Source organism: Chaetodon auriga, chromosome 11 (assembly GCF_051107435.1).
Source record: "Chaetodon auriga isolate fChaAug3 chromosome 11, fChaAug3.hap1, whole genome shotgun sequence".
Classification (NCBI taxonomy): Eukaryota; Metazoa; Chordata; class Actinopteri; order Chaetodontiformes; family Chaetodontidae; genus Chaetodon; species Chaetodon auriga.
Window position 1 is genome coordinate 8,613,392 of NC_135084.1, and position 26,175 is coordinate 8,639,566.

The 26,175-nt window shown below is 41.7% G+C and overlaps 1 protein-coding gene across 1 annotated transcript in view; it reads left to right on the forward strand.

Annotated features, from left to right (window-relative positions):
- The first annotated feature begins 278 nt into the window (after positions 1-278).
- plpp4 (phospholipid phosphatase 4) overlaps positions 279-26,175 on the forward strand; it is a 44,558-nt gene continuing 18,661 nt past the window's right edge. The window contains exons 1-2 of the mRNA XM_076743882.1: positions 279-804; positions 22,190-22,298. Coding sequence (XP_076599997.1) covers positions 716-804; positions 22,190-22,298 — 198 coding nt within the window. The 5' untranslated portion in view covers positions 279-715. The remainder of the gene's footprint in view (positions 805-22,189; positions 22,299-26,175) is intronic.

A 26,175-nucleotide genomic window follows, 5' to 3' on the forward strand; every position in this document is an offset into this window, starting at 1 on the left:
ACTGTGAGTGCTTCATTATTCAAGAGGAGATGTTTGTTCAGGAGGGATGTCACTTGGTGTCAGACTAGACGAGGTGAAATTCAGCTCATCGCAACAACTTTACTGGACGGGAGGGCTGAACTTATTCATCCGGTCTCCTGTGAAGTCCTGAGTGGTGTTCCAGAAACCTCTGATTCTCCAAAGTGAAGCCAAGGGGTGAGAGAGAGAGAGAGAGAGAGAGAGAGAGAGAGAGAGAGAGAGAGAGAGACCTACTCTGACTCCACACACAGTCGATGCTCAGTCTCTCTCTTTACTTTGCTGTCTCCCATCACTTTCACTCTCAGCACTAACCCACACCTCTTATGTTTTCTCATATTTGCTCTCTTATTCTGCTCTGCTCCCAAAACTCCAGCCCAGTTTAAGTAATTGATGGAGCGGAGGAGAGAGACTTTGACTCGATAGAAGAGCAGCTGTCAGCAACAGAGTTGCAATAAAGAAAATCGCCCGAGGGAGACTGAAACAGACGGAGACCAACGGAGACAGGCGAAGGCGAGGAAAACCGGGGAAGGCTGCTTCAGGTGACCGAGTCGCGATGGAGGCGCACGGCGTGTGTGAGGACTAGGGAGCACCGCGGCTGGAAGCGCTCGCTTTGTTGAGGTGGATTACAAAGTGAGCAGCAGTCAGAACTGATCGGGGCCGCCTTTGCCCATTTCACTTGACGGATTATCTCAGAATCATGAACGTGTCGCCTCCAGACCGCAGGAAAAACATGCGAGAACTGGCTTTGGAGATTGGCATCCGAGTTCTGCTTTTCGGAGTTTTTGTGTAAGTAAAGCGTCAAAAGCAGCCGAGTTTCCTGTTGTGTGAAAGAAATCTAGTCTGGCATTATGTGGGCTGGCGATGACATTGGGTTTCATGGCTGGCGGTATCCATGTGTCCTTCCATGCTTTAGACACTGAACTGCTGTAATCAGGTTCGCTTGCCGCGGTGTGGTGCTGGACGGACAGGTCCCTGTGCTGAGCCGCAGCGCATGGACAGATCGCTGCGAAACCACTCCAGACGCTGCGTTAACAGGTTGCAAAGAAAAAAAAAAAAACAAGTTGAATATCCATCAGCATTTAACTTTCTGTCGTGAATTGATTTGTCACCCGTCTTTGATCACATCTGGGAAATAAACGAGTGGCATTATTTCTGTCTAGAGGTGTTTAGAGAGAGGCAGAGGCAGCTTCTTTGACCACTTTACAAGAAATGGAGAGTGACCCAAGGGAAGCCCACCACTTTGCATGAAGGTTGTCTCACAGGCAGCCCTCAAAACTAACAGTAATATGAATTATTAACTGTTTGTCTAGCCTGTGGGCACTACGCCTTGTTTGCATCATGATTGTGTCATTTATTGATTTTCTGCTTGATATGATCAAAAAAAAAAAAAAAAAAAAAAAAGCCCCAGGTCCTGTTATATGAAAAGCTGCGGCTTTGCTTTCATTCCATTTCAGGGGGGAAAAAAAAGTCAAAAATCAGCTCTTATGATTTGGAGTACACCGCCTGCATAGGCTGTGTACATTACCATTAATATCTGTCCTCGGGCTAAGTGGTCTAGCTGTATGTGTGCTGTCACCCTGAAAGGATGATGCAGCCAAGTGGAGCCTGCACCCTTCCCAGTGTTTGACATGGGAAGTCTCAACAGGAGGGATCGCTCCAAAGAATGGAACATTTCAGAGAGGAGGCATCAGACTTTTACACTGAAGCCTGGTGGTGCAGCCTTTTGTTTTGTGTGAGTCTGAGGGATTCGCTGATTTGTTATTGTGTTTCAGTGCCTGAGGCCACATAAGAAAACTATTTCACACAATATCATCATCACCATCATCAACTAGCTGCTGAATCCTACTGCAAAAGCCCCAGTCAAGAGCTTGATCACTGTAATGAATTGAGTTTTACTCCCTATTCCCTCTTCACCACACAGAAAACAAGCGAAGGCAAATAAACTGTGCTTGTAATGGGGCCCCGTCAGTAAACTGGATCTGCTTTGTGCTTACAGCAGTGCCTCTGAACTGAGTATAAAACATTCATTTGGTTACACAGCCAAGTTTACTCCCTCTGTGTGACTGTGCACAGGCACAGATATGTATCATCGAATCCTTTAACACACATGTCATCTTCAAACCTGCTGTATATTCTGCAGTTTTGGGAGATTTGTGACATTTTAGCATGACCTCAGGGGCAGTTGTGATTGGATAGGGGTAAATACTGGTGTAATGAGGTAATTATTTAGTTTAATTAAAATTTGAAAGATAATAGACATTAAACGTATCTGATTGTGCTCTGTACTTCAGATTGGGAGCCTTTATTTTTGATCGCAAAAGAGCAAGTTTCGGTCATGTGTATCATAGCATTTGATCTAATGCATTTCTTTGGGAGCAGCAGTAATTGTTGTATTGAACTAGCTTTTTGCCTGGCAGATCAGAGAAAGCTGCCCTCTGGCCCTGCGGAGCAGCAGGTCCCTGTTCTTGTTTCACCCCGAAGCCCGAGATGACGGCAGGATAATTGGGGTCAACTGAAATGTGTTTTTTTCTCACTTCGGGTGCACAGGATGATTTTTAGCTACCACCTTTTGTGTCTGCTGCACAGTGTAGGTAGGTATAGTTTTATCTCGGGGAAAAAATGGAAGCCATATCTGTGTATATTTACCAAAAAGATCTAGCAGCTATGTATTTCCTTGCGTCATTGCTCAGTTAGAATTAGAATTTCATTTTATTATTTCCTACCTCTGCAGCTCAGTATTAAATTTGACTCACAGGAAGGAAAAAAATGAACCAATTTTCTCATTTGCTGTTCGTTTTCCTTCGTAAGTGGGAACATGTGCCAAGGGATGCTGAAAAATGAATTAATGAATCCTTTAGTTTAGGCTCATAAGCAGATATGAATGCATCAGAGATGTCTTTAATCAGAGATCACACATGCAAGTTCTGTCATTCCTCTTGTCTTTGATTCTAATTAAATAATGCTGACTGTAACACCAATAGACATAAAACTTATTCTCTGTGTTTGGCTGGTCACCCACACAAACTTGTTCCAGTTTTTCTCCACCACACAGTAAACCACATGCCTGTACTCTCTGAGGACTCTTCCTGTATTGTGCCGGATTTTAAACCTATGAGCTCTGAATTCCCTACATTGTTCACATCCAAATTTTGTCAAAGATGACCTGCCTTCGAGGGAATATTACTTTTTATTTGCCCTTGCTTGCCATGCTGCCTGTGTGTTCCAGGCCTCAGGAGGTGCACTGACCTTAGCCATGTGCCAAGTGTGTGACGTTAGGTCGACCCTGTGCTATCAAACTGCTAATGCCAGGCCGTTATCATAGCTTAGTGGGCACCCCAGGAGTCACACATCTCCTGAGTGTGAAGCAAAAAGTTCCATCTAAATGGAAATGGATCTTTGACATTTAACAAAGTGGAAAAAACAAAAACTGAAAACTGAATCTGAAAAAGATAAAGGTTTTTTTTTTTTTTTTAGCCACACGACATAGAAAGAGAGGAAAATAAGATTGGTGCTATTTCACATTCCTTGTAATCTGGAGCAAAACAAACAAGAGCTTAGACAAATACCAATAAGTGATTTCTTCCTTGAGTGGTTGTGCGGCAGAGCTCATGTCCTCAATCAATCACCACAAGCTCAGAGTTTAAGTTTCTGTGTTTGCTCCTCAGCTCATAGTTGGACACTTGAATAAGCAGATAAATTCCAGCAAATGTCACACAAGGAAAGGCAAGAAGGGCATACGGCCAAAAGGAAGAGACAGAGGTTGATAGGAGGAGATAGTCACTTAGGAAGATCGAGATTGTTTGGAGATTTTACTCAGAGCATAGAGAGGTACCAAAACCGCTCTCTTATCAGTGCAATATAAAAGCTTGGTGATGGAGCGATTGGCCGGAGAAGAGGGCATTTTTATGGGCTAATGTACGCAACAAAGCAAAACACATTTATTTGTGCTATGGGCGACAGTTTGGATTTAAGATGAATGGACTCCTTTGCTGCAGAGAATTCTGGTGATCAAAGAGGAATTTTGTTTATACACGTATTTGCATCGAAGCATGCCAGACTGGCCAATACAAGATGAGCTAAATACCCTCTAACACTGATAATGATCTTGGAATTTTAAGGATTATACCGTAGTATTGTGTTAACAGTGTGTGCCCAAAAACAACACCAGTCATCCTTCAAAACAGTGTTCGGCACTGCATATCATCCTCCCCTCTCAGAGGGAGGCTTAGGAGCAGCCCTGGGATCCAGCCCAGAGCCTTGGCAAGTCTCAGAAAGCCTTGTGAGACCGGGAAGAGTAGAGTGTCAGGCCTTAGACCGTTTAAGAATAAGCGGATTGTTTAGCTTGCATGTTAAGGATGGAGGCTCGTGCGCTCTGGTTTTAGAAGAAAATCTCTTTGTAGAAGATTTGCTGCAGTGTCATCAGAGCATATATTATCTCTGAGTAGTTGATGTAAACAAAAAGGTGTTTTTAATCAAGGAGAATGTTACAGTTATGTCTGTTTTTGTTTTTGGATTAATGATGGAAAACACAGCAAATACCTGTTATGCTGCTACTTTGTTAGAAATACACCAGAAGAGCTGTTTACAGCGCAGCCAAACAAGCTCATGTTCAGTGACACCCCCAGATATTTCTCATCAAGTTGGCACACCAAGACCAAAAGCCAGAAGTGAAATTCAGGAATTCTTTTATGTTTTTCTAGTATACAGGCTGGTTGAAAACTCTGTCACTGTAAGAGTGAAGGAATCGCATACAGATATATCATCAGTATATTTTCTCATGTGCATAAACTCATTCTGGTGACATTTGGAGTTCCACAACAATCCTTCAAGCGGGGGTCAGGGATTGCATCAGGACGGCTGTGGCCCCCCCAGCCACCTCTTGATGGTGCCATTGCTCAAATGGTATTGATGAAGAAATCAGCCCAAAATAATTGCTAAAAAAAATATCTGTGATCTGATTTCTTGGTGCATGTGGTACAAGTCATTTTCCACACAACAGGACACAGTTGATTTGGTTACCTTGCTGAGAAGTTGGAGGTCTGCAGCAGTTCAGTGTGGCTACACTTTTGCAAAAATAAGGAATAATCGGCTGACGGAAAGATGCCAGAAACAACGGCTGTCTTGTTAAATAGATGCATTTTTGAAAGAGGATCCTGGTCAGCAGCATGCACAATGACAAATCCATTGCTTCACAATAAAAACCACCCTGTGTTTTGGCACTTCAATGCTTTTAATGTGAAGCAACAGCAGGATGTCATGATGGCATTAACAGTAACTTCATACAGTTCTGATTGAGTGTAAAGAGAGCGAATAGTAACCAGAGAGGCTATGAAGAGATAGATTGTTTTGGATTACACGAACTGTTTTCTTATATGAACTCCAGACAATGTAGAATCATGTCGGTACATTGTCCTGAGCTGCAGTTTCTCACACACACACACACACACACACACACACACACACACAACAGGAGATTGTCCAACATGTGCGTTTTAATCAGTACTTCTTCTGGTTTGGGCACGGGGTTCTGCCTGAGTAGAGCATGTGGTGACCTGCTCTATTCATACATGGGCTCAATCTGGCATGAAACAGACTTTGTACTCAGGAGCTGGGGGGGTAAAGTCCATTTAATGTCCGGTCCTCAGCTAATTGGACCGACATTTGTGTTCTCACATACCGCTCCTCCGGGTAACGTCTAAGTTTAGGGTTGCACTGCATGTGTGAAAGGGACTACGCATAGTTTTCCTGTACAAGTAATTCCCCAGTGATAAGGTAGGCTCTGTCACTACAGAAAAAAAAACTACAATATATCAAAAAGAGACTGCAGAATGTAAATATGCATTCAATGGCTATGGCAGAAAAAATGTAGCTCATAAATAGAATAAAAACGGGCTTTGATTTCATCAATAACTTTAGGATTATAGCTTGAAAAGGGACAATTTTGTGATAATTTACTGACACTAAAATATTCATTAACATATTCATATATAAAAATGATCAAATTGTAATTTCAGATGCAGATTTCCAGATAGAAAATGTTCAGCCAAAGGCTATAGGTGTGAGTGCCACTTTAAAGCTCTGTTAAATGGTATTTAATATTAATCCTATACACCGAAAAGGATTAAGCACTCCTCTCTGCAGCTTTGAAGTTTTCAGCTCTTTGTTTTATATCTCCAGTCTATGTGGTTCAGTCCAAATGGCTCTTCCCATGGGCAAAATCTCCAAGCAAACAAGCTCACTCAAGCTGATTTTACGATACCTGCACAGTGGGTAATGGCAGAGAGCTGAAGTAAAAGATCTGCTGACAAAGAAATTTCACTATCTAGCTTTTAGAACCAGGCATTTTTCTCAGAAGTTGGTAGGCTTTAAAAGGCACATGAGCATTAGAATGATATTCATCAGGTGGTGAGATACCGTGTTGCTCTGCTTCTGACATATGTCGAGGCAACTGTATGCTCATATACACGCCTTTGTTGCTTTTAGGTTGTTTTGTGTCTACGGTTCAAAGGTTTGTTAAAAAATCACTTTTCAAGAATGTGACACATCTCTATCAAGAGCAATCTGCTGCTACCACTGCGTTTCCCTATCTGCATTATTAATACAGTGTATTCTCTTGCTGCATTTCTTATTTTTGGCAGCCAACATCTGAGGCACTGAATCGCGGGTCATCCAATCTGTAACCCTCATTATCTTGGAGAAGAAGCAAAAAATTGAGATCGCAGGCTTGAAAACTGTGGATAGAAGGACGTGGAAACACTTTCAATTCGCACTTGATGCTGTTGACACAAATTGACCAGAGATCGGGGGGGAAACAATGACCGAAAAGAGTGTGAATCTCTCTGAGATTTCGTTTATCGATCTTTGTCTGAAACAGTGCAGGCAGAACATCTATTGTTGTACTTGATTATGTAAAATCTACCTGATTAATTACTTAATCCTTAAAGGGGTAACTTTTGAAAAGTGGCAGTCTGTTCAGGGACACCCAATTAAAGCAAACAAAAGAAAGATAATTCGACAAGCACAGGTGAAAGCCTGAGTGAAGAAGCAAAGATGGGACACAATGCCAGAGGCATGAGGTTTTTAAAAAGGATTTGTGTGTCGTATGCCAAATTTCATTAGTAACTACGGGGGAAAGATGGAATAATGGAGGATAGATGAATGGAAAAACGGACTTACAGAAAAGACCTTGGCAGACAGAAGACGATTTATGTAATGAAAGGAGGGACTGAGAATGGACAGAATGGGGCTGCTTGTGTTTACCAGAAGGATCGAGGCGGGGAAGAGAAGGTAGACAAGTGTGGATCAGCACATTCTGCAGGTGCTGTGGCAGAAATAACTGTGATTCCAAGGAGAGCACAGGCAGCTGACTGTCACACCAAGACCAGGAATTCCCTGACAGCTCAGTCTGTCACCGCTCGAAGCTACTCTGGCATTTCATTCTCCACAATCGTTTGATCAGCTCATTATGCGAGCCATCCCTGCTGTCATCTATCCAACCTCATCTCTTTATCCCTCCCTGAGTATCACATCCCTCAGTTACTCCCCATGTGTCCCTTTCACCATTTCTTCTTAAAGGAACATACCAAGTCTTGCCCTGTGGCTTAACTTATCCATTAGATGATGGAAATTTACTGTTGGCACAAAGATGACAGGATCACAGAAGAAGAAGAAATCTCGATGCCTATGGGATGGATTGTCATGAAACTTTGTGCAGACATTCATGGTTCTCAGACGATGAATCCTACTGACTGTGGTGATTTCCTGACCTTTCCTCTAGCGCCACCATGAGTTTGACATTTGTGTTTTTAGCGCAGTGTCTCCACAAACATGAAATGGATTGCTTGAATTTTGTTCAGCAAGATCTACTTGCTAGTATTTTCTGGAGCTTTCAACTACATGTAACAGTTCTAATTTAGTGATATTGTCCTATTTTTCTTCAGCCCATCAATTCAATGAGGACAGACAGTTGTGTTAGACACAGCTTTCATTCAACACCACAACAAAGTTAAGCCTCTGAAATGACTATAAAGTTGAATTAAGACCTTTGCACAAACGTTTAAGCAAAAACTGAACTTTCTAACCGTCATGACGGTGGAGCTGCTGCAGCAGGCTGCTTTAGTTTTACCCAAGTGTACCGAACAAACTGGCAACTGAGCGCGTAGAGGCACAGAAAATAACCCATTTGCTTGGTAGACAGATTCAGGTCAACATGAAGTTAATCAAAGCAGACATTTTTGCATAATTTTGCCGTGAATTCATTACATCATATCTGAAGAAGATTTAAGTGTTTTCTCTTCGGTTACATCCAGCCTGCACTTGTGTCATTAAGAGTTTGGGAGAAATCAGAAGCACTTTTCTTTACTTAATGGCGTAGTCATTAGTGACATGTATTTAAAAACTTGTGGAATTAATCATTTTTTTCATATGTTGTAGAGTTGCAGTTACTTCATCCCAGATCTGTTTTAATTTCCAGCCCACCCCTATAGCTCTTAATATAAAGAGAAAATAAGAAAATGAATGAGATGCCACCATGTTCACAGGGGACATTTAATCAAAAATCCACTCATTAAGACTGCAGTCATTGTCAGGATTGTGCTTATGCTGATGGGCATTTCATAAACGGCATTTTCAGCTGGAAATTTGTATTCTGGAATTTAACTGCTAATTTGAAATTGCTGATTCTGATGACGAAGCTCGTGCTGCAATACGGTATTCAGTTGAATAATTATTCAGTGTTTGGACAACCTTTGTGATGCAGTGTTTTCATCATTATCACACTGGATCCGGCACACACATTTCTTTTAGCCCTGCATCAATAAGTACAAATTCCTGATTTTGAAAATGAAAATCATGTCAAAGGTTCAATCTGCCACATGATTACTAGCAGTGCTTAAACTAAACGGTACTTAAACCTTGATTGTCTGATTTAGACGTTCTAGACAAGCTGGGAATTAAACTATAAGGTGATAACAGAACTGTTTTATGATGAGATGTGTCATTTTTATCACAAGTGTAAGGAAATCCAATGGCAAAGCTCAATTAATTTGAAAGAGAAAACGGCTTAAGTATGAAATAAAACCACATCAATTACATATTATATTAACATATAGAATATTGGAGAGATGCACTGTATGATATATGCATGGTATGTGCTGTAATCATTCAGGTTGTCTAGAAATGTACTGTAAAAAACGTCCCCATTAGTCTTATAGATGAAGAAATATTTGAACTGTGCTCAGTAGGTGGAGGCTGATCTGCAGACCTCAGAGGTGTGGACGGAGTGTGGAAGTGACAGCTTCTGGTGGAGCAGAGAGAAAGTTCCCGGCACTGCTTTACACTTCCTCCCATTGTTATATTTCTATTCTTATACATTCTTCGTCTCTCACCTTCTCTCTCTGTCACTTCTTCTCTGCATTGCCCTTTTCTCAGGTATTTTCTTAGATCTGCTCCATTACTGTCATTTCCAGCTTCATATTCTTATCTGTACAAAGACAGATGAGGGGCTGAGGAGATGAAAGAGCCTTCCTCCAACACACACACTCACACATGCGCCAGTCTCCTGGCTCAAATCCCCAAATATATAACAAGCAAGCCCCTCTCCTTCTGGAGAAGCTTTCATCGCGTCTGTGTGTGTGGGGGTGTGTGTGTCCCTCTCAGGCCCCTGAGTTTTGCTGTCAGGCCAGACTCTTTCCTTGATGACTCCTCCGTGGTTTCCTTCAGACAATGCACTGCAGAGTGATCGCTCACTTTATGCCACAGCAAGGTGAATCACATGCAGCTCCTAGTGGAAGGGAAGAAAAAGGTAGTCTCTGACAACTTTTAGAACTTTAAGGTAAACTACAACTGTAAACTTCCATTGTGTTACTGAAACAAACAAAAAAAATACTGCCAAAGAAAAGCAAACTTTTGTTGACGAGCATTAAATGTATATCAGTTTTACAAGTTTGCTAAAGCTGGAAACAGTCGTGGGCATTATTGAAAAAGTCGAGACCCTCCACATGCAACAACTCGTTATATTTCCACCCACATACACAGTTTAGTTTTGACAGCAGGAAGAAGCACGCATTAAACACTGGACGGCACACTGAAAAATAAAAATATATTAAAAACTCTTCTGCTTACTCATTTATGCTACAAGACCAGTGAAAACAAATGAAAAAGCCAAAGTTGGATGACATTGTTGAGGGAGGAACATGAACTGTAATATATTCCAAAAATTGGTGGTGAATGAAGATTGTGAGAGTGAGTTAAACTTGAGCTGAGCTGTGGCCCTCCACTGAAATCTGACCTTATGATGAGATTGGATGATTATGAAATAATACTCTCTAATTATGCTTTCACCAACTTACACCTGTGCTGTCAACAGGCCACATTCAGTTGAAAGGCCTGAACAAACAGTAATCATAATGGGACTGAATCAGGCTTACAGTCAGAGTCATTAAACACCACAGACTTCAAGAGGCTGGTCCAGACTGACGTGGACTCCGTCTAACTTCACTTTTTATTCTACAAATGCACATGCAGTTGAAAACCCCAACTCACGTTAATGCTGCACTCACACAGGTGTTTTCACTTAAATTAAACAGGCCAATTAGATTGCATCTCAGGGCCGTGTGGTTAAGGACTACTTGATTGAATTGTCCTTGACTGAGTTACATGTAAGGCTGGGGACAAATTAGCTCTCTCTGATTCTTTGGCAACTTCACTGAAATGAAACACACCCATCATTTATGCTATTAGTGTCGTTACATCTGCGCTTCAAACACATACTACGAACGTGACAACCTGTCAGGGACGACCAGTCGTGCGGAAGATGTTTATTCATAAGGCTTTTTGAGAAATTACCGTTAATAAGATAAACATGTTCACCAAACACGAGTCTTTCATAGCTCATTTAATGGTTTCACTTTACTGTAAGCAGTTAAAAGCCCTGCACACGCAAGTAAACCCACTAGGGATTTTATTTACTTTGGCTGGTTAGAGCTCTTCTAAACACTGTGTGGGCTTGATTGACATCTCCCTCACTCCTGCTAGTTTTGTTGCCTTTATCGTCCTTATTAGTGCGTGGGGTTTGGTGACTTCACCGAATTCCAGCGTAGCTTCACTCACCTTCAACCTGAGCACATGTCTAGTCAGACAGAATATCTGAAAATATGTAGGGTCTGCAGGGCCTTTAAGATATACTGTGTAAGCCGTACTATATGTAGCACAGAGACAATACTCTGCCCCGTGCGATTGACATAAGAATAGGGGGCACCTGAACTGGCACCATGGCTCCTCCAGCTTTTCTTAAAGATCTTAATCATCCAGAATCAAATAAAACACCTATTTGAATGTGCAGGGCTCTAAGTGGGATTTATCTTTACGTCCCTGTATGTGCAGTGGGTGTGCTGCTGTCCACAGATATTGTTTATTTGCACATGCGGATTGTGGAAACAGAAAAAAAAATAAAAGGGGGGGGGGGGGGGTCATTTAATTTTCTTGCGGATGAAACAAACAAATCCCTTAAGTCTTCTGAGACAACATCGCCGTCCCTCCTCCTCAAGAAAATTAGAAAAAAGGACAGGCTGACAGAGTGTGATTTTCTGGAAGGAAAATCCAAGTGATATCAAAACTCATCCCAGAGATGAGTGGTGGAAACAAAACAATAACCAGGAAGGGAAATAAAATTAATTCAAGCTGTAGCCATGAAACTTGACTAGCCTGAGGCAGGGAAAGTGGGTGCAACAGTGGGAGACCATTCAGTATAGACTCTTTACAGATCAGTAGATATGAAATAAATGATTATGGATGCATGAAAGCATAACATCACCATGTATGTTTGTGTTTGTGTTTGTAAGGAAATGCAAGAGTGTGTGTATGCGTGTGTGTGTGTGTGTGTGTGTGTGTGTGTCTACCAGCATACAAGGTTAAGTGTGTATATGTTTCTGAACATCTATTAGTGAACCTTGGCTTCTGATGCGGCTAATGATCGGCTTTAACACTCCGTGGGTGTTGTTGATGGGTGTCCGTTGTCACCCTTTGTTTAAATGGCCAAAGAGGTACAAGGCTGGAATCTCTCTCCTGTTGCTGTCGACTTTGACATTTGCCAGGATGAACAGTGAGCATGACAACACTGATAAATGTCAGCCTTATGTCCCAGTCCCATATCTGTGTCCAACATCACAGCCAGTGTGAGTGATCAGGATGCATCTGTCGAATTCCTTCCACCTCACTCCCTTCCCTCCCTTCTGTCTTTTTCTCTCCCAGCATGGTTACCTTGATGCCCAAGTTAATAAACTCCACATGCCAGCTAAATCACACATACGCACCCACCCACCCAAGTGTCTTTGCGTATATACATTCTCCAGAGATGCTAGGTGTTTGCTTTGATCTGAAAACAGATTCCTGGACCTCTGAGGTGACCATAGATGTCAGTTATTCTGCCTGTAGAATTCATAATCTGTGCCTGAGCAGGCCTGTTTTCATCTTTTGACAATCATCTGTTTGAAAGCAGGGGAATGCAGCAAAGCTCAGATTTTACCTTCGTACTGTAGACATTTCAAGGTTAACTGATAAGTACATAATTCCCGTATGCATTCATCCTTCTGTGGTTTAACTTAAGCGCAATTACAGCACCGGTGTGAGTGTAGCTTCAATAAACTCTTAAATGTAAAGCAGGTACAATTAGTTTAATTTTACACTACTTCTTATGAGAGAAATACACCAGAAAGCAAATCAGCACTGTTAATAAACTGTTACTACATGTTATTACAGGTGTAAATAATAAAATTAATGAATTTGTAAGCTGCCTCAGCTTCACGGTTCTGTAAGCTGTTGCATCCTGCTGTACACAAACTCTCTCTTAAGTTAGAGTAGTCAATGCTAAATGATATGTTGAAACTGATTAGTTTGATGCTAAAGCTGTGTCAGTGGTGTGCAACCAATCATGGAGACGCAATTGCCATCTTAACTAGTGTAAATTCCAAACAAAACAAAGTACTGTTGCAGAAAATGACGTTTTCACTTCCTGTGGCCAAACAGTGAAAAGCTCTGTTATTATAGCGTTGTCTGTCATGTCCAGTCGTCTTTGAACACTGTTTGTGCTGTCACGGAGAATGTGTTACCGACACAATATAATTTGCTATAACTTGCTCCTCCTCATCCTCCTTATCCCGCCTTTCAAAGCGATGCTCCATGCCAACTGCTATTTTGTGGAAGACTTTGCACCTACTAAGGGTTAGTTGTAAAATTGAAGTTGTAACTATGCCTAAATTCGAACTATTTCAGCCTGTGCAACCCTTAGCATATTAGTGGCACGTGCACTCTGTCCTAAATTAGAAATTACTTTCAAACTAGACTATGTTTGAACTTACCAGCCTGCTAGCCCTGCTAGCTTGGTTAAAAATATGCCTAACAACACCTCTAAAGACTAATTAGAGGTAAACACAGTGCATGTTGTTTATGTAATCTGTACACTCAGAAATGTAAAAACAATTTGTGTCCCTTTGAGAACCAGAGCTGGGCATACTAACTCCTTGGTGTGTTGTCTAGAACTGGAGATGTACTGCACAAGGTGGATGGATAAAGTGTTGTTTGTCAGGAAATAATCCAGTTAAAACACAAAACTTCCCTGACCCAAGTGTTTTTCCATTTCTGTTTCTTAATGAGTTAAACAAACAGTTAAACAAAAGTGAGTTTATTAGTGAGATTTCGTGTATTTTTGAACTTTGGGGAGAGCCAGGGTATCTGTTCCCTCCTGGTCCCAGTGTTAATGCTCAGGAACTAATTGCCTCTCAGGTCAAACTCTGTACTTAATGTGCACAGATGTGAGACTGGTACGATCATCTCACATAACTCTGTGAAAGAAGCATATTTCATGGAGTGTTTTACTGTGTTCTTAAATGGACCAACTGAAATTCATGCACATGAGAAGCAAAGTCAGGTACATTAGAAAAGTGAACTACTACACTTCATTGCAGAATAACTCCTTTGTACTACAGTACTATATAGGAGCACACAAGAATGACAGTCTCCTCCATGGAGTGCAAATGAGAATGCGAAAGCTCAACAAATCTGATGAGCCGACTCCAATGGCCCAGTAAAGTCCGTGCATTTTCTCAGCAAGCCCAATGAATATAAGCCTTGGACCTGTGGAGCATTTGTAAAGCCTGCTGGCAAATCATCTGTGCATAGCTGCCTGGCTCCTTTCTCTCCTGCTGTGGGTTGAAACTTATCTCGCCATGCGGCCCCCTCCACACCATGCTTACTCTATTTCCCAATCCCTCTGTGTCCCTTTTGCCATGTCTTGCCAGCTTCAGACCACTGCTTTTCCTAATGCCTGTCTCAAATGCAGGCCTCTGACCTTTCTCAGAGTGTCTCTGGAGCTTTTATCGTGGACAGACACCTGTAGCCAGCCCTCATTTCGCTTCTCATTATATTGTGTCCTCTTGAATTGGCAAGTGCGAATGGGTTATTAAAATTAAAAGAATGACCCTGCATTTTGCATTGCATCCCCCACAGGGGTTTTGCGTGACAAGCAAAGGATGGTGTTTTCTTTTTTTTGTTTCCCCTTTAGCCAACTTGTGAAGGCATACATATCTCTGGGGAAGCCAGAGCTGGCTGAGTGTCACTCAGCATCTATCCGGCTCTGCTCCTCTCTCCTCTGTCTCTGACAGGACTGGTGCTGTGCATTCTTGACACGTTCAGCCAAGGCCCTGACTGTAACCGCTAACACGAACAGAGACAGAGAGAGACGGGATGTGACATTTATTGCACTTACATAGCAGACTATAGTATATGAAGCCTGTAGGAAAATACATAATCTATGCTTTTAACACATCTGAGTAATTATTTTGATTTCAATATGATTATATTAGCTATGCAGTTTGCTGTATGGGGAATTCAGATGAGGTTGTTAATATTATGAGTGTAGTGTTCCCTGGAGCAGGTGTTTGAGTTCATTTGTTGGCTAACAATGGAATTCATCCATCTGTTTCTTTTTTAAGTCAGGTTGTGACTGATGATGTTGGCACAATAAACCAGCTCAAAGCCCATCTCCAGGCCTCAGTTCTGTCTCCAAACTTCAGCCTTTAAACCCATCGCCATAACCAGCCACACGTTCCCCTGCAGTCTGGTCCCTTTCCAGCCAAAACAATGCAGCCTAGGTTTCTGGAATACAGTGGTAATCTACCTGGTAGACTGTTACGAGCTTACAAGTATTTAGAAGTCTCGTCCCTGAAAAGCGCTGTTATTCCTGGCCCTTCTGCAATCAGAACCACACATTAAGCACATATTAGTTGTCAAGGCAGCAGCACCGTGTTCTGGTCTCTGAGTCCAATAATGAATGAAATAAAGTGAGGTAATTAAATCAAGAACGTATCCAAAGTCTGACAGTCAGCTTCCCTCTTTCTCCACTGTGACCCAGCCCTAATTGAATTGCAGCAGTGGGGCTTTATTAAATCACAGATACCCAGTTGTCTGTATTTTAATCCAGCCGTGCTAGAGGAGTTAGATTTGATTTTGCTGGAATAGCAAATGCAGGATTTTTTGTCTGCATGGAGTAAGAAATGGAGACTTAAGCAAAACCTATATGCCGTACTTCTTCCTCCAGCATTGTTTGCTGTGTAAGTTGTGGATTTGTGATAAACCGAGGCTTACCTGAGGTGACTCGCATCCAGTCATTACACATTTCTCTTTGTTGGTTGAAACATTGTTACAGCACATTTCATAGATGCACAACTCTAGAAAAGCTGATGTGAACTGAAAATATCCATTCAGTATGTGCCAAATAGACTTGAGTAAAAAATGTGTTTGTGACCCACTTTACCAGGTACACTTGCTCATTGTAATAGAACCCAATACATTAATCTGGCTATTAATATTGCCTTTGCGATGCTTATAATGGTCAGTTTTTGTCGACACTATAATAATTGTTAAATAACACAATACAGTACATGCCAGGAAGCTTATTCTAAGGAATAGATCAACATTTTGGTGAATACATAAGAAGATCAAAACCACTCTAATGCCTATGCAGTAAATTTGAAGATACAGCCAGCAGTTGGTTAGCATCTTACAGCATTTTAGTCCCTCTCCTGATATGCATCCTGCCTCTCTGATCCTTCATGCAAATTGAAACATTAATATTTGCAGCCTGTGTAAAGTCAAGCCATCAGCTTTAGAATATAGCACCTTTAACACAAACATTTGTTCCAGTCCTCTTCACCAAATCAAAAATAGATTGCAGAAACCAAACCTGACAGGCTGAGAATTAACACTTTGATAAAGCACATCTGAAAGGCCCAAAAGAAAAAGTGCACTTTATTCTACAAGGTTTTATTCTACAGTCTGAGCATGATCACCCTTTTCATTTGAGACTGGTCTGTGCAACAACTCAGAGAGCTTAGAGGTGTTAAGTGGCCGTCCAACCAGTATGTTGGTGATTTGTCCACTCGAGAACAGCCTGACTGTGTGCCAGCCACCACTGGGATAAAACTCGGCCAGGAATCAGAAGCCAGCGCATAGTCTGCTCCAACATTCTCTTACTTCAAACTGTATCTCCTATTATTTCTCCTTGAAACTCTCCAATGTCAATATACATTTTTAGATATAAACCATATTGAGACCAAAGCTCTCAACATTCCACCTCTGACCATTTAGCTTTATTGAACAGCCCAATGCTCCAGTTGGATTCGATGGCGTGTAAGAAGAGGAATGGGAATTTACCAGTAGTAAATGAACCAGAAGATGCACTCAACAGAGAAGGATGGAAATTTCCCTCCGGGCTCTTACACAACCTCTGAGCCTAATAGCTTGTAGATCTCATAAGTCACTTTTCAAAAGCTCCCTGCTATATGATTAAATGATTGGTATCATAAGCAGGGAGTGACATGTGGGTGCCATCAGACCGAGAGAAAAGCAGTGATGATTGCCCACCTCTGATTTGGTCTGAAAAGTCATTTTAAATTTCATCCTAGATCTGGCAGATGGTCAGCTCCAGTTTCTTTCCCCTCAGTCCCTTCACTACACAAACAGCTCGCTCCTAGCTCAGCTGATTGCCAAATGTGCACCTTGTGAGTGAAAATGCAATCAAACGTGAGCGGACACAATGCCCTCCATCCTTTTGAATGTGTCTCTGGGTTGCATCAGGCACTCTAGCAGTCATACCTGTGAACAGCGCTGGTGAGAAGTGCGACAAAGTTAGGAAAATGGCTTAGCCCTCACCACTTAAGGACAAGACCTGCCCAGAGCGAGCTCTGAGACATCCGCACAGACCTCTGCGTGGGGCTTTGCACCTCTGTGTCGCGGACATTGTAAGACTCCCTGATACTTTCCATTTCTGTTGAGAGGGGAAGGTCACACACTCTGTCTGCTGAGCGAGCTACGCAGTGCTGGAGCTGCTCCGTGGCCTCCTGCACCTGTAGATAAATGCTGTGCAGCTATAGTTTAATAAAGGCTCCCAGCATTTGGCTCCTGCTCAGCCAACCCCTGCAAGCAGATATAATGCCATCAATATTGATGAGAATGCTCAGCCTCTGTTTGGATATATCTGTGATAGGCTGATGCATGAAAACAGATAGACAGCAACACACAAACAAACAGTCAGCCAAAAAAATACTTTCAGACTTAACTCTGTGAAAGTGGTAGCTCGCCTCAAGTTAATACAACTAAGCTATTCCACTCTTCTGTGTGCCTCATTGCTTGACAGCATATCCAACTAATTAAGGAGAAACTTCATGACTCTTTTTTTTTTTTTTTTTTACTTTCTGTCAAGGTGGCACAGAAGATATGTATTCCCGAGGCCATAGCCACATATTCTGCCCACAGTGCATTGTAAATCAAGAGCTTTCAAATTAGCTGCTCGTATTGTTCTTGATGCTGTTGTGTGCTAAATCTCCAAGGCGTTTCAGCAGGGGAAGAAAGCGAGAGGAGAACTTGAGAAATAATTCAGTTTTATTTCCTTGGCTGTGGCTTGTCAGATTTAGAATATGCATCTAACAGAGATGGATAGGAATTGGTGATGATAAATTGTCCCAATTGCAGAGCTTTATTGAAGAGGAACAGAGAGCAGGCAAAAAGCTGAAAACTTCCTGAGTTAGATTAGGTCAAATGTAAAGATTTAACAGCAAAGCTATAGGGTACTCACAGTCTGCTCTTCCTGGATCGTAATGTGAATGTATGCGGCTTCCCTGTGTCCACAGAGCATGAACATACAATTACAACTACTTGCAGAGGAGTGAAGCCTCTCACCACTACGAATCTCCAGATTTTCAAAAGTTTGACGCCAACATCGGTTATCTTAAGAACTTCACATGTTCACCGTAAGACTTCCCAGGTTGTCAGTTAATCTGTCATGCTGTAGGTTGGCCCCCTGACAGATGCCATTATGCCTTTGCTCAATCATGTCTTTACACAGAGCAAACAGAGGCTGATAAAACAGAATGAGGTACTCCCCAGGCAGCCAGCAGGCGGTGCTGAGTTCAGGGCCTTTTGTGTGCCGCCTGTTTACGGGCACTTAGAGAGCTCATCTAGTTGGGCCATAGATCATGTCAGAGGGCCTTGGGTCACACTGGAGCACTGATGAGAGTCTGCCATTGTGGAAAAACGGTTTAGATTTCTTTAACACTGCTTTGTGTGCATCTCGGGAGACGTCTACATGGTTGATCTTTCAAACTGTTTCTCTATATTTTGTCTTTGTCCCTTCTCAGTGTCTCTGTAGCTGCTGCTCAGATGGTCTTTTACATGAGAGCAATCTTCTGTCAGGTATTTAAGCTTGGAAATGAGCAGAAACAGGAGCAACCATAACAGGAAAGGGGCCACAAACAAAAGACATAAATGACATGACATTTAAAATATAACTCTTTTGGCTGTTAACTAGACATTTTGCCTGCGTGAATGTGCTGACTCTCTTTGAATCAGTGGGATTACAATTATTTCCCAGCAGGGTAAAGTGGGATGCCTGCTGTGTAAGTCATTACCTCTCCAAGCTCTGACATTAGCTCTACTTATGTGACCGTAATCAACATTGTCCTTCGTTCCTCACACAGACAAATGCATCGTCTGTCACCAGCTTGTGAATGATGCACTTCCTGCTGCTTTCATCTGAGTCTGTAAATTACAATAAAAGTGAAATTAATTTCCACAAAGGCTTGGCTCTTCTGTCCATGGAATCAAGGATGAAGTCTTGATTAATTCCATCTGTGTTTGACGTTTGGAGCCTGGAGCCCTTAAAATGCGCCCAAACCATAGCGGCGTCTTTCTTTTAATAAAGTTTATTGTTGGAAAAGAGAAGATGAGGCCAAAAACTCAATCTGAATCTTGAGCCAAGGGAAATCCTTTGAGGGCGGTATTGATTTGTGGAGGAGATTGGATACAAATTCTCCAAAGGAAAGAGGAATATAACTACATGTCCAAAAGGCATTTTAATTTTCAGCTTATTAAAGTAATCATCCCCAGCAAACAAGGTGATGCTGAAAATACAGTACCATATGAAATTCGAGGCATTCATTGCCATCCATAGCTGCACCCTTTTATTAAATTGCTCATGTCAGCCCAAATTATTTTACCTTTGCTGTGTTTATTTTTACCATGATGAACATGATTGTATGAGTTGAGGTTGAACAAAGTTAAATATGTTTTGAGATGTAATTGCACAATGTACATGCATTGAAAGACTATTACATAAACTGTCCATAAATAGCATCAAAAACAGGGTTTGATTTCATTGAAAATCCTTTAAACTTTGATTAAATGGCCCCTTTTTTGATAATAATAGTCATGATTCTTTTTCCACTGCAGCAGGTCTGTGTACGCTATGTGCATTCTAATGTGCACCCATGCAAGCAAATAATGTGAAGATGAATCTTATCTATGTTGTTACCTTGGGGGGAGCGTGTGCCTCAAACTCATTAAGACATTAGAGGTTGGATGCAAGATAAGCCTTGCAGAGTGACAGGTAGACCGCTGCGGTATTTAATGACCTGAGAACTCTGTGTGTGTATTCACAAGAAAGGGGAGGGGGGGGGGGTCTGTGTCTGGCTTGAGGTGGGGTCTGCCTTGAGTGACTCTGACTATGCTCTATCTGCCTGCTTTTAATCCCTGGGGACTTAAATAGCATTCTCTGTCAGTGATATCTGAACAAGAGAGCTTAACAGAGGACAAGCTGGCAAAGTAGAGTAATTCATGAAGCATGGTGTGTATCATTAGCACTGTGTAATTTATTGTGGACCACATACCGTAAATGTAATGCAGCCGAAGTGAATCATGCGCCCGGGCTCAGCAAGGTGTAAAATTAGGTAGTACTGATTAGGCTTCTCTCTTGCAAAAACCTCATGACACAGCCATAAGCGGACCCACAAACAGACTTTTCACAGTGCACTGTGCTCGGCTGCGTGTCTTTCAGAGAGATTAAAAACATATAATTGATTTTCCCATAGCTTGGAGAGAGGGAAAATAAGACAATTTGTTGTACATGAATCAATTTTTATCTCGGAAAGGTTTGCAGAGGATGCGCGTGCCTTTTAGCCAACATTTCCACTTAGTTAGATTCACTCTGAGGAGCTGCTCACGATCCAGGACGTCCTCGCACTTCTGCCGCTGGCCAGCGAGTGGCTCTAGTGGAGCGGATGCGTGATAAATGCCTTGCTGAAGGGCATGTAGCTGTTTGGGAGAGCATTACTCAATTGCTATTTCCACTGAGAGTGAAGCAGTACATCTGGAGAATGACCTGCTGGACCGAAGAATCTTTCCACAAACTTTGGGCAACTTTCTCACCTGCTTATTTATTTTTTTTGTTGCAAGGATTTTTCTGATTTCAAGTTAAGGCATGTTTAATAACTTGTAATATATTTATTCTTTGGTTTAAGTAGCACTACTTCTATATGTATATATGAGCTGCTTTCAAGCTGCTAACCTTAACTAGCAGGCCAAGCAGCCTAATTATTCTGCATTTACACAACATATGTTACTCATCAACATCAGTGGTTCTCTAATGTACACTAATAACCCTGTCAGTTGAGCTCAAGTACCATTTCATCCACACCACCTATCCTGATCCCAATACGTTCTTTTGAATGGATTTTACACTGGATGGGAATTAACGCTATTAATCATATGGAAGTGGATATTGTGACAGTATTTTTAAACCAGTTTAATTGTCAGTGTCTTGGTTGATTTGATCAGACCACAGCCGCTTGATGTAGCCGAAGCTTTAAGTTTCACCCATTTGCCCATTAGCTTCCTGTTTCAACAGTTCCTTTAGTCTCAATGAATGGAATCACTGATGTAGATAGTTAAAGGAATTATTAGGCGTATATGTTGTCAGAATGAATGTGCCGTGGGCAGGGGAGCTGAATGGTGGGAAAAAGTTAAGACCCATGGGGCCCAGAGCTCCGGAGCACACAGGCCCTGCAGATATTTACTATTCTGAGGTCTTAAGTAAGGATCTCGGGTTGTTTTCAGGGGTCCTAGGGTTTTTACTGGCACCCCTGGGCACGCAGCACTTCTGATTTATTTTTAATTTTTATGGGCCAGTTTTTCAAACACACAGAGCAAGATTAGAGGACAAGTAATGCCTTCCTCTATTTTAATAGCAAATTTCCCCAATGACAGAAGTTCTGTAATCTTTCTCTTTTTTTTTTTTTTCTTTTTGTTAGAAGACAATGCCCCAGCAATACTGTCCCAGCAACACTGTTCAAAAAATCTATTTCTGCTGTGGTTGGTGCTTTGAATATTGGGAGCTGTCTGTGGCCCTGGGATGTACAGTATCTCACAACCCAACTGTGGAGCAGAGCAGCCTATTGAATTGTTTTAGAGTGCAGTGACAAAAAGACTTTGTTGAGACGACAGAGAACAAGGTCGTGTCTGACAGATCACTGGGCGGCCGGGCAGGGCTGGAGGAAGCAGGAGCATGCTAATTTGTTCAGCATGAAGCAGCGGGACTCTTCACTGTAGGTGATCTTTGGTGAAGTCGCTCCGCTTACATGGGCTCACTTATATTTATCCTTGTGGAAGAACCAACAGGTCCTTCCAGAAATGCTGAAATGTAGGCATAATCAGACGGTGCACACATTGAACAGACATCATAATAATAATCATACAGCACATGGTAAAATCATGCTGCTCTGTGTAAAAACATCTGCTGAATGACAAAAAATGAGCAACTGATCTGTGTACCTTTGTTCTGCCACAGATTTACGGAGTTTCTGGAGCCCTTCGAGAGAGTGATTCAACCAGAGGAGCTTTGGCTCTACAAGAATCCGCTGGTTGAGTCAGACCACATTCCCAAGAGGGTCATGTTTGTAAGTACCTGCTGTCTAATTATGCATTCCTCTTATTATAGACTTGAATGCCATTAAATAGGTGGTCATTAATGCGGTCTACACGAACTACATCCTCTACTTAATTCTTAGCAATCTTGGTGTTGCAGAGATCCTTAATTTAAGACAATCAATGCTGTAAAGCCTCTTCTTTCCAGTGTTCAAGTGCAGCCTGAATTGTGTTGATGGATATGAGGAGAGCTTTAACGGACCTGTGGTGATTAGCACGTCCAATGTAAATATCATCTCCACTTGGACAGAAGTGGGTGGTGCAGGGTTAAGATGCTTTTCTAACCTTCTACTACACTGAACATCTTTTTTTTTTTTTCTCTGGCTCATGCAGTAAACACTGAGCAAATAACCCAACGAATCTCGTGGCAAACACTTCCACCCAGCACATATTGGAGTTGATTTTGTTCCCAGTGCAGTTCTCAGAGACAATCACTGGCTTCAATACATTTAGAATACATCATACTGGTCATTATGGAGCTCATTCTCAAGCAGTTGTGAGTCATACACTGCTTCCAGACTCAGATGGCAGAGACTAGATGGTCCTATTTTCAGAGAGTGATTATGGAGAAATATGACAACAGTGATGCCAAAACAAACAAGCTGTTGTTAAACCTGACACTGCTATACTTCCACTATTTCCATCTGCCACCAACATAGACCTTCTAATGACATGAAATGTTTGGGAGACAATTTTCATTAAAAAGATATATTGTCAGCGTGGGTTTGCCATGCACCCAGCAGAGACTCCAGGAGGTCACAGCGCCCGAACCAAGAAAATATACAGCATCTGCAACAGTTCTGTAACTGTAAAGAGAAAAACCTGAACTCTCAGCAAAATGAGCTTTTTAAAGCAGAGAGGGTTATACCTTCTAAATGTGTTTTCCAGACTGATGCTCACGGCCAGAAATTTGGTCCTCCTTTTGATTGCATTTTGCACCCTATTCTCTTATATAATAAACTCTTTTTCTACCACATCCAGCAGGGATCAAGACATTTTTCACAGGTTTAATGGAAAGTTGTTAGATAGGAAATGATCAGGGCTGCTGCCCTGATCCAGCAGGGTTTGTACTAGTTTGTAGCAGCAGTGGGAGCTTCTGTGACAGGTGTAGCTTCAAAATGGCATTAGAAAAATGTACTTACTTAGTGTGATAATAGAAGAAATATCTATAAAATATTTGTGTGAATTAGCTGGACAGACTGCAGTTTCAGTGAATCATTTCTTTGACAGGCTGACATGTTTAATTCTGTACAGCTGGATACCTTTGACTGCAAATATCAAATAAACTTAACAGGCAAAGACTTGCCTGCCCATTGCTTGTTTAGCTCACCTCTCTGTGAACTGACAGCGCTCCACTGACTGGCAGTCCACGCTGTCTCATGTACCTCCACACACATCAATCATCCCATTATGGGCAGAAACAGCTGCAGAGTAGGCAGAGAGGGCTAATTGTGAGTCATTTCAAGCTCAAAATAATGGCAGTAAAGTTTGCTGTCTTACTTTCTCATACCCTGGCCCATCTAAAAAAAATGGCCCAATAGATTGAAAATCAGTAGATATTACAGTAGATCCTAGAAGATACTGTATGTTGGGGAGCTTTAGCTTTGCTCCACTTAACAGTGCTTCGAAGATTTTGACTAATTTAACCAACGATTAACATAAAAGGGTTAACACATTAACAGAAGTGGTTTGGCTCATGAATAAAAAACCGAACTTCAAATTACTCATCAACATATTATTTGTGGGGTATCTATTATAAGCACTTAAAAAGTGCATTAGTCATAGAAAGCCTCCACCAATCAGGCAGAAAACACACAACACACACACACACACACACACATGCCCTCCAGCAAAAAGACATAGATAAACCTTTTGGCTAGAGCTTATCTGCACTTTATTATTTCTATTTCCCTTTTCCACATCCTTTCTAAAAATGTTGACAGTTTATATTAACTTCAGAGTCCACGGGTCTTTGCTGAAGGCAGGCCACTAAATAATGAGTGGAAGAGAAAGCTCCCCCCCACTCACATGCCTCTTTGGGAAAATACACCCAGTGCTGAAACCCAACAGTCAGGCTTCTTCAATGTCATCGCACTGACAGAAGCCCCGAAGGCGTGGAGAGTTTATCTGGCCATTAAAAATAGTCCATGGAGGAGACTTACATGAAGACATTATGACTCATTGCGACCTTCATTAATATATATGCTGTATTAGCCAGCGTGCAGCCTCAAGAGTCAATCTCGGGATCATGGGAGGGGTAGGAATTTTCTCAGTGCATGTTATTTATTGTTGGCCTAATGATCTTAGAATACAAATCTCCCGATCAGTACAGCCAAAGTCCACATTTCTGTGGACTGTAGAATCTGTCTGTGTTTCTGAATGTGCAAACAGGCTAATACTGTAAAATACAGCCCTCAGATCAGTTCCCGATGAGGAAATCTTTCCTCTTCCCATCTTCATGTGATTAACAGGTAAAACAAAATAATATGCATTTCCACAAGAAATATACAGAAACCAAGAATAAAATAACTTAAAATGGATAAATGAGAATAATGTATCCTTAGCTATGGACATTTTGACCGTGGGAATCTTCCTGAGAGCTGCAAATGTGAGTCTACCCTCCAGACAGGCACTTGGTGAAAGCTACAGATCAATTTTTTAATGAGATTTACACAAGATGTGTATTTACTTTTTTCACCCACATGAAAGAGACATAACAGCTACTCACACGCCATCAGACATATGATGCACATACAGTTTAGTCTTCATAGGGGTGTGTCAAGTCAACATGCAAGAGCATAAGGAGATGTGAAAAGAGAGATTGCCAAGCCTTTAAGATGTTTTTGGACTCTTCAGTGCATCTCCATGGCAACTTAAATCCTCATAAATACTCATCTACATATGACTCTTCAGAAGTCTGACAACTGTATTAGACTCCCAGGATAGCCAGGGTGTAGTTTTAGGTTATACTGTGAGTAAAAAACTGTCAGGAATTGTAAGAGAAAATGTCACAAGCTGCCAAATCAGCCACCAAAGTCGGGTCACCTTTGCCACTGGTGCTTTTCAGGACAGTTGTCTCACCCTGCATAAATTCACAGGGAATGTGGAAATCTCCACTGAAATATGCGTTTCTTTTTCTCTGGATTCCCTCACAGCCTCAGTGACAAAGTGATGGGAGCCGCTGTGACAGAAAGGGCGCTCATACGCAGGGTGCATTTTGGGCAAACATGATGGATGCCACCAGCTGCTGAGTTGCCACAGATTTGTTGCTTTAATCCATTTTTGACAGGAAACAGTGATTGAATCTGTCTCTGTCTCTTTCATTTTTTTTTCTCTTGAACACTGTTCAACTATTTAGCCAGTGTGATATGTACAAGCCACTCATTCTTCTACTGCAGCCTCATTGGAACAAGACACAGTTAGATATGTTTCCATCTGCAGGTACAACCACATTGTATCCCACAGACATATAGTGTGATACTTTCCATGTATACAGCACAAAGCAAGATATGCTGTTTTACCCAGTTTTAGCACTATATTGTTCATAAATACAGTGTGAGCAGTAGGATGTGTCATGATCACATAAATACACCGTGGCTGATTTCAGTTCTAGCTCAGGTACTTACTGTTAGTGCACTTAAGAACATGAATCAAAGTGTGATTACAAGTTTGAATCTACCTACTTCAAAGGGGATAGTGAGGCACAAAATTAGTTCAGAATTGGCAGAGTTACACAGATGTACACTTAGCTGAACTGATGAACAGCACTCAAGAGGGAATTCAATGTGCACGTTATAATAATGGAACTAGAAATGTTTTCACTACCTCTGTTGCAAAGAAAATACATTG